At 39.0% G+C, this 10,037-nt stretch overlaps 1 protein-coding gene across 2 annotated transcripts in view; it reads left to right on the plus strand.

Moving 5' to 3' along the window:
- Nucleotides 1-9,453, plus strand: part of LOC130926893 (glucosylceramide transporter ABCA12-like) — a 100,612-nt gene extending 91,159 nt beyond the window's left edge. For both annotated transcript variants that reach the window (XM_057852207.1, XM_057852208.1), the window contains 5 exons: nt 5,649-5,752; nt 5,900-5,992; nt 6,157-6,259; nt 8,370-8,507; nt 8,885-9,453. In XM_057852207.1, coding sequence (XP_057708190.1) covers nt 5,649-5,752; nt 5,900-5,992; nt 6,157-6,259; nt 8,370-8,507; nt 8,885-8,968 — 522 coding nt within the window. In that variant the 3' untranslated portion in view covers nt 8,969-9,453. The remainder of the gene's footprint in view (nt 1-5,648; nt 5,753-5,899; nt 5,993-6,156; nt 6,260-8,369; nt 8,508-8,884) is intronic.
- Nucleotides 9,454-10,037: the final 584 nt, after the last annotated feature.

The raw sequence follows: 10,037 nt of genomic DNA on the forward strand, positions 1-10,037 counted from the left end.
GAAACATAAACTTATACATTATATTTCTTAATAGCGCTTTAAAGGTGGGTAACCCAGAACTGACAAATAATTGGCTGCCGCTGTACCATCTAGGTACACGCAATAACAGCCTCAAGGCATCATTATAGGCTAAATTTAGCCTCTGCATGGACTTAGTTAAGTACCTGGTCCACAGGTGAGCGGTGTAAAATGGGTGTGCAATATGCCCTGAACAGTGATGTTTTCACGTGGAAGCAACACATCATTTTTCTTAAGCATTCTCTCTCTTATTCTCTTTAGCATGTTTGCCTGTGCATAAAGTTTACTGCATTGACGGCAAATGTCCCTGTCATCTGACAAATTAGCAGTTATAAAGTGGCCGAGATATTTAGCCTCATTGCAGACATTCAGTGCTTTTTTTCCCCCAGAAAAAAGCAAGGGAATACAGCCCCCCTTTTTTCTTTGGATCGTATAATCATAATGTTACTTTTCTCTGTGTTGTATTTGATGTCAAATTGGTCACCGAACTGAGAACATAATGAGAGTAACTCCTGTAAGCCAGCACTGCACTGAGAGAGCACCACCACATCATCTGCGCATATAAGATGGTTAATGATAGTGCTTCTATTCAATTCAATTCAATTTTATTTGTATAGCCCTCAATCACAACAGAAGTCTCAAAGGGCTTTACAGAGGCAATATGATACACAATTAGAAATGAAGCAACAAAGATGAATAGATGCAGTTCAAGTCCTGGGTATCCCCTATCCTTAAGACCCTCCATGCCGGCAAGGAAAAACTCCAAAAACTCCAGAGTCAATTGGGAGAAAAATGAGAAACCTTGGGGAGTACCACAGTCAGGAGAGATCCACTCCCAGGACGGATAGACAGGAACCCCAGAACGGCTAATGGGAATTAGCAAGCGAAATTATAGTCCGTAAAAATACAGTGGAGTGAAGGTGCAAGAAGAAGTCCCTCTAGTCAGATGAGACGGGGGTAGCAGCGAGGACGTCTATCCAGCCAGGGGTCCGGACAGTCAGGAGGCTGCAGCTGAAAAATAGCCCCTCCCCAGAGGGGAGGGGGGAAAGGGGACACCGGGTGACTAGTGATGAAGAGACTAGACAACTAGATATTAACATTGGAAAATAGAAATAAAGTAAGACAAGTGGTAGGTAGAGTAAGAAAAGGAGATAGAACTCAGCAGCTGTACTGCCCCCAGCATTATAGCTTCTAGTGCAGCTTAGACTAAACTGTGAGTCTACTCCGACTTCAACTAGCCTAACCATAAGCTTTGTCGAATAGGAACGTTTTTAATCTAATCTTAAATGTGCAGACTGTCTCGGCTTCTTTAATACTAGCTGGAAGCTGATTCCATAAAACAGGGGCTTGGTGGCTAAAGGCTCTAGCTCCGACAGTACTTTTATGAACCCTGGGAACTACCAGTAGACCTGCATTCTGAGATCGGAGTGTTCTGTTGGGGCGGTATGGAACCACAGCATCGGTGAGATAAGGTGGCCCCAACCCATTAATGGTCTTAAATGTAAGAAGAAGTATTTTAAATTTAATTCTAAACTCGACTGGAAGCCAGTGAAGTGCCTGGAGCACAGGGGTGATGTGCTCTCTTCTATTGGTTCCTGTTAAAAGTCTTGCTGCTGCGTTTTGGACTAGCTGAAGACCTTTTAGAGAGCTTTTAGGACAAGCTGCAAGTAGGGAGTTACAGTAATCCAATCTCGATGTAACGAACGCGTGAATTAATTTGTCTGCATCGCTTTTAGATAAAATATTTCTAATTTTGGCGATGTTGCGCAGGTGAAAGAAAGTCGTTCTACAGGTTTGTTTAATGTGTGCTTTAAACGATAAGTCAGGGTCAAATAAAACTCCTAGGTTTTTAACTGTGGTGCTGGAGGCTACACTTACATTGTCCAGAGTGACTATCTGGGCAGCTAAAGAGTCTCTAACACTTTTCGGGCCTATTATAAGGACTTCTGTCTTTTCAGGGTTAAGCAGAAGATAGTTAGTGCTTCTGACCACACAGCCAGTATTACATCTATTGAGACGGCTGGACAATTCGTCCATATAAACATTGAACAGATATGGTGAGAGTATTCCTCCCTATTTCACACCATTACTTACTTTGAAGTGAGAATAAACCGTGCTACCCTTCTTAATGTGAAATACTTGATTTGCATACCAGAAGGCTAGAATACTATATAAAATAAATAAAATAAAAATAAAATAATAAAAAAATACTAGTATTTAGGCACCCCCCTTTGTGTCAACATAAGAAAAAGTTTGCCATGATTGATCCGATCAAGGGCTTTCGATGAGTCAATAAAGCATGAAATCATTGTTGAGTTAAGGCTTTGATACTTAAGTAATAGTTCCTTCAACGCAAATATGCACATATCGGTTCCATGTTTTCTTTTGAACCCAAACTGATTGTCACCTGTGGAAATAGATATGGCTATCCTATTCAGTATGATTGTCTCCAACACTTTAGAAAGCACACTGGCCAGAGCAATTGGTCTGTAGTTATCTTTACTATTAATTTTACCAGTCTTATCTTTTATAATAGGCACAAGTCTTAAAGGAATAAAACAAACAATAACACTGAATGAAATGAACAAGAATCCTACTGTAGTATTTCATAATGGGTCAAAATTATCTTTCGAACAGATCATGTGACAAGCACCTTAGAGACGGTCCTTTGCTTTGCTTAGCCAAAACTACAGCTGAGGATGGATATTTATAATATCTTTAAACCTAAGCTTTCAAAAGCTTCAACAACAACTGAGCTTGAATCGAGAATTGAACAAGAACAGTGTAAAGATGTACTTGTATATGGCGGAAAACACTCAGGTGACTTGAAGTTCCTCTGTAAGACCCCCAATTTGGCCAAATTTCAAAAGTGTCCTATATGCATGTGTGATACATCATTGGAAAGCTTCAAATCTCAATTTTCTGGGGGAAGAAAAATCTTGAACAGGAGGGCATTAAAAAAATAATAAGAAAATAAACAGCGAAACCCTAACTGTAGGTGAGAGCATGAGAGAGCATAATTAAACACACCATGATTTTAACAAGATATTATCGCATACTTACCTTGTTTCGATCCAGAAATTCCATGTAGCATGTATCACTGAGTGTCAAGACACAGCTGTGAATGGCCACAGCCGGATTTTGGGGGGATTTTGTAGGTGAAACATGGTAATATAACAAGGGTCGCGATGCAGAAATCGCAGACATCAAGGAATGGTCGAGATTTTCTTTTTCATATATTCACCCTTTTATACGTTTTTTTTTTCTACAATTTTTCTTTGTTTGGATCGATTATTTATCATCTAAAATATCGGGGAAAATGCGACAGCAACAAAAAAAATACAATTAAGCGATAGTTATGAGCTAGATTTACAGACATCATTTTTCTCATTGTATTGTAATTTGTTTAAAAGTTTAATATTTGCGAGTGAATCATTTTAAAAGTCTTTTTTTCATTTTTTTAACTAAACAGACACCAATTAATGATTCTAAGCTAAAAATGAAAGACATTTTTAATTAAAAATATAATTACTAAGCTTCTTTTTATGGCTGGGTTGAAGCAAAAGCGGTTGCGCTGTGTCTGTAAACGAGGGTCTTCAGGGTAAAACGGACAAATAAAAAATAGTTCGGGGGCTTATAATGCACAATGAAACTGCTATGGCAGCATATAGACATATTGTTCTAACCAGAGGTTGCGCTAGACATTTTCGTTGTCTGTCATTTTGACTGACAGGGTCATAAAAATCCGGTCATAGTCTATTTTTACCCGTCACTTAAATTTTTTAAATGATAATGATGACATATTCAATAGTATTTAGTTTTCATTCATTTTTAATTAATATTGTAACACTTGCTTGGCGGCGAAAAATTAGACACGGAAGTCGTGGTATTTTTCTCCCTTTTTACTCTGCTTACCAACAACTCCGCCCCCAGAGAAAAAGAGGCAACGATATAGACCCCAATCACCAACGTCACACAATGATCTTAATTGTGGTTGTCAGCCCAAAATCTTCTAAATATATATTAAATGCATCTTACCAGATATAAAAAGACTACTATATAGTCTGTGGTGATCGTTTGGTGCCCAGACTTCTTGTCGAATTACAGCAGTCCATCTCGCTCTCATCTTCACCATTTTGATTATTAATATTAACGAGCAGAAAAACACGGCGTAATAGGAGGCATGTACGTAGCGGTAATGTGTAAATATGACGAGCTGACACACAATATGGCGGCTCTGGTCAGGGGGGCGGAGTTGTGACGTCATGTGATTGGGTGATTGGATGACGCGCTGGCACACCGGGTGCACCAATAAGAACCTCGCGTTGATGTGTCAATCACGGTGCCGCCGCCAGACCCCGGTGACGCTACAATATTCTGACAGAAGAGCTAACGACGTCATGCATTAAGAGAGACAATAGCTAATATGCTGACTCGCCACCCTGTGGTCTGGGGTGTGAATTGCAACCTGTCAAAATGACGGACGGATTTCAGTTTTTTCCGTCACCGTTTTAAAAAACCGGTCAACGACGGAAAATATCCGGTTAACGCGACCCCTGGTTCTAACAAACACAACAGTTCTTTTGGCTTAAAATACAGCAGTTTATTTTAAAGAGGGGTGCAAGAGCAGAAACTGCTTTTTCAGCCTTGCCTGTGTTTTCCGCCATATATATATATATATATATATATATATATATATATATATATATATATATATATATATATATATATATATCCAAAAGTGTCCCACCACCACCCCACACTCCCCCAAAAGGCAGATATATGTATGTACAGTACAGTCCAAAAGTGCCCCTCAGCCACCACCACCCCACACTCCCCCAAAAGTCAAAACTCCGCCTATGGTTACAAACTGTAACTATAAAATGTACGTAAAGCCTGGTTACAAACTGTAAAAGTGCTCTCGTTACCTGTAGGCTTTGTTTTGATTATTGACGCATTTTGCTGGAATTCCAAGTGGTTCCTTGAATTGGATGTGGAGTTTTTAGCGGTCCGCAGGGTTTTTGAGCTAGCGCAAAGTTTGCAACGCACGGAGATATTTTTGTCATCTTCACTGGACAGGAATGTGAAGTAATGGCTGTGTTTCCAGTGAGCAAATGCAGCCGTTTGTGGTATCTCACCTGGCTGTCATTATTCGTGTCCTGATGAGGTAGCTAGGCTATTGTTTTGGCCGCACTCTCAGCGCCGCTCACACGGCATGGTAATACATGTGACCCATTTTTTTGTTTTCCGATGTGATGTCATTCCCAAATGCAAGAGCGACATTTCTATTAGAAATGCTTTTCGTACATGACTGCAGTATTCTTCATTCTACATACATTATGAGACAATAACAAAATAGTAACACACAGACAATAAGGAAACTTACTTTAATCAGATTACTAGATTATAAAAATGAAAGCATTAGATTACTCTTTACCGAAAGAAAGTAATCAGATTACAGTAACGTGTTACTGACAGCACTGACTACTAGTGATAGTAACGTGTAATACACTTTGAAAGACACTGACACAGAGAATTCTCTATTTCATGTTGCCTCCATTCTTCCTACTTTTCTATTCTCTTTTGTGTGCGAACCATGACTTGAAAACTGTCCTCCTTCCAAACGTCAGGATGAGCCGAGCTCTGGCATGGACCCTCGAACCAAACGACACCTGTGGAAAATCATCTCTGAAGAGGTGAAAGGAAAGACTGCGGTGGTCCTCACTTCTCACAGGTTAGAGAATGGCCTTATTTCTTCATGCGGGAAATGAAATATTCAAGATACAGATTTTTTTTTTTAGGATGAGAGCTTCAACCCTGCATTACCCTTTTTTAATCCAAACTTGACCTTTCAACTTCTCCATTTTTGTCTGTATCTCAGCATGGAGGAGTGCGAGGCATTGTGTAGCCGTCTTGCCATTATGGTGAAAGGTCAGTTCCGCTGCCTGGGCTCCTTGCAGCACATTAAGAACAGGTTAGTGACCTCTGATTAGCTTCACATCCTCAAATAGTCAATTCTGTTCTGCTCTTGAACTGCTGTAGCTATTTCTTCACCCCATTAAACAAACCCCCTACTACTACCTCGCCACTACCACTCAAACTTATAACACTCGGTCCACTTCATGTCCTTATATGCAGGTTTGGCAGTGGTTTCACTGTGAAAATGCACTTGGCCGAGTCTGCCAGTGATGAGGCAATCACTGCCTTTATGCAGAAACGATTTCCCAGCACTTATTTGAAGGTAATTGTGCCAGAATTCTATACAATTTTTTCCTTTTTCATTTCATTTTAAGCCTTTGTGCACAGCGTGTTGCTCTATAACTTGACTTGTCTGCTCGTTTTAACTGTGCCTAATAGTGGCTTTTAGAACTTGAGGTAAATGGAAATATAAGGTGTGCAGGTCATTTGAGACAAAAGAAATATTTCCCTCTGCTCAAATTGCTGTTTCAGAAATAATATGGTGGACATTTTCCTAATAAAGCTCAGAAGCATGTACAGTCATGGACGAAATTATTGGCACACCTGTAATTTTTCCAGAAAATACACAGTTTCTCCCAGACATTAATGCAATTATAAATGTTTTCAGTAGAATGTGTTTATTTTTTGGATTTGCATTTGAAAAACAGGGGGAAAAAGCTGAAGATAAAAGCCAAAATGTGCAAAATTTTACACAGAACGCAAAAAATGGGCTGGACAAAATTGTTGGCACCTTCAACTCAATGTTTGGTTGTGCATCCTTTAAAAGAAATAACAGAAAGCATTCCCTTCCTATAACCATCAACAAGTTTCGTGCACCTCTCAGATGGAGTTTTGGACCCACTCCTCTTTTGCGAACTGTTCCAGGTCTCTCAGATTTGAAGCGTGCCTTCTTGCAACAGCAATTTTTAGATCTCTCCATAGGTATTCAATAGGATTTAGATTCGGACACATTGATGGCCACCTCAGAATTCTCCAGTGCTTTATTTCCAACCATTTATTGATGCTATTTGAGGTATGTTTAGGGTCATTGTCCTGTTTTCTGACACTACATACTGCAATGTGGCCCAAAACATTTTGATAGTCTCCAGATTTCATTACTCCTTACACTGTCAAGGCACCCAGTGCCAGAGGCAGCAAAACTCCCCCAAAACATCATTGGACCTCCACCATGTTTGACTATAGGCATTGTGTTCTTTTCTTTGTAGCCCTTATTCTTTTTTTTCGGGCACGAGGTGCCTTGGCAGTGCGCAAGGAGTCATGAAATATGGAGACTATCACAATGTTTTGGGCCGCAATGTAGGGTGTAGTGTCAGAAAACTGGGTCTGCGTCTGAAGTCATGGGTGTTCCAACAGGAAAGGGACCCAAAACATACCTCAAATAGCACCAAGAAATGGTTGGAGACCAATACCCAGTCCCAGAAAAAAAGAATGAGACCTACAGAGAAAAGAACACAGTGCCTATAGTCAAACATGGTGGAGGTCCAATGATGTTTTGGGGTTGTTTTGCTACCTCTGGCACTGGGTGCCTTCACAGTGTGCGTGCAGTAATGAAATATGGAGACTATCAAAATGTTTTGGGCTGGAATGTGGGGTGTATTGTCAGAAAACTGAGTCTGCGTCAGAGGTCAAGGGTGTTCCAACAGGACAATGGCCCAAAACATACCTCAAATAGCACCAAGAAATGGTTGGAGACCAGCGCTGGAGAATTCTGAGGTGGCCATCGATGCGTCCGTATCTCAATTATATTGGACATCTAGGAGAGATCTCAGAATTGCTGTTGCAAGAAGGCGTCCTTTAAATCTAAGAGACCTGGAACAGTTTGCAAAAGAATGGTGTGAGTGTGAAGAGTGGGCCAAAATTCCTTTTGAGAGGTCCACGAAACTTGTTGAGGGTTATAGAAGGTGATTGCTTTCTGTTATTTCTTCCAAATGATGTGCAACCACATTTTGAGGTGAGGGTGCAATTTTGTCATGCCTATTTTTTGTTTAGTCTAAAATCTTGTCAATTTTGACTTTTTTCCTCAGCTGTTTTGTGTTTTTTCAATGCATATCCAATAAATAAACACATTCATACTGAAAACATTTGTAATTACATTAATTTCTGTGACAAATGCTGTATTTTCTGGAAAAGTTCCAGGGGTACCAATAATTTCGTCAATGACTGTATGCGGAGTTGTTGAAGAGTTTAGGACACCATATCTTTCCCCAAGTGAAGCTAAAGTAGAAAATCTTTGAAAACAAATATGGCAACAGCAACATTAAAATTATGAACTACTTATGAGAGCCAATATATTTGCTAAATTTGATCTCATACAAAGCATTTATAAATATCTTGACATTCATGGAACACTTCATTTTCTTATTTGTTATCAGGACCAACACTCATCTATGGCAGAGTATCGCGTTCCTATTGCCCATGGAGGAGTAGCTGCCATCTTCCAACATTTGGAGCGCAACAAGATCTCTCTAAAGATAAAACACTTCTCTGTGAGCCAAACCACTTTGGATGAGGTAAGAATGAGGCATCAACACATCTTGTAGATGTGGATAGAGTAGATGCCACCGAATGACAGAAAAGTGGTAGCAGAGTAAACTGGGACAGTCAAGAAAGCTTGAGTGGGAGTGAAAGACAGAGAATGAAATGTAAAATTGAGGCAGAGGAAAGCTGGTAGGTTGGAGGGCATGCCTGAGGGAAAATAAATGGAATATGAGTTGGAGAGAGAATTCATGCACCCAGTGTTGATTCTCTACAATCTGCTCTTCTGGTGCTCTGGGATTGGAATATACCACTTGTAGAGTCGCAACGGGGGTTAAATTCTCAATACAAGCAGAAAATGTTCTGCTGCTTTCAAGACGACAACAATAATGTGATTGCTTAACCTCAACAGGTCTTCATCAACTTTGCCTTGGGAAATATTCACAACAAAGGAGAGGAAGATGACCTGGGCTCCATACGTGACATAACAGCCTAGAGACCACTGCTATTATTTTTTTTCAGTGAAATGGGAATATTAATGTATTCGTCATGCATAGATACTTCATAAGAATGTAATATTAGTCTCTAAATCTACCATGACTGCAAATCATGTTCAACTTTCTTGAAAATCAATGTGAGGACGATTACTTAAAGGTCAACCAAAATTTTATTGTTGCTATTCCATGACTGAAATCATTCATATGCCTGCACTGATGAATATTTATTGATGGGGATTTACCCTTGGTCATTTTATTTTACTGGAAATGTCAGCTAATTTGGTAATCTTGATTTGTATAAAGAGTACAATTAATGGCAACGCTTGTCCCTTGTTTGTATTGAATTTTACTATCACCTCATAGCAATATATATATTCATCACACCAAAATATATCAAGACAAATATTTTTTATTTGCAGTTTTTTAAAGCTAATTTTCAACTAATTACCCCTGAATATACTACTTTTTCACAAAAAAAAAAGAACTAAAACATTTCTTCTGCACATATAGGCCATTTTTAATGGTCTTGAAATTCAAGACCATTATATTCAAGACTTGAATATACTGTATATAATATATAGTAACTATGGCTGATTACACTCTTTCGGCATAGGACATACTGTACTCGATTTCTTTTGTAAGTATTGGAGTGCTTATGGTACGTTTGGTACTGAAAACTTTAATAAACAATACAATGGTGGATGTGGGTTAATTTGATTTTCTTGGTGTCTGTGTCCCAATGGTGGTACAACTTGTCCAGTAATTTGATCAGTTCCATTCAGAAAAATATTCATAATGAAAGAAAAATTAAATGTAGAAGCAGTACACAAAAATGTACTTCTTTCTGTGCTACAATTCTCGTTACACTATATAGCTACATAAACGTCAAATAAGTCTATATCAGAGGATGTGTTGGAAATGTTTAATTTCATAAGCAACATTTTCTGTGGCATACCATACAACAAAATTCTTCCACAAATATTATCCATTGATTCCATATGGAATACGTGCACACATGCAAATGTACCTTTTGCTTTAGCTCATAAACTTCAAAATTCTGTAAAATTG

Source organism: Corythoichthys intestinalis, chromosome 12, assembly GCF_030265065.1.
Source record: "Corythoichthys intestinalis isolate RoL2023-P3 chromosome 12, ASM3026506v1, whole genome shotgun sequence".
Lineage (NCBI taxonomy): Eukaryota > Metazoa > Chordata > Actinopteri > Syngnathiformes > Syngnathidae > Corythoichthys > Corythoichthys intestinalis.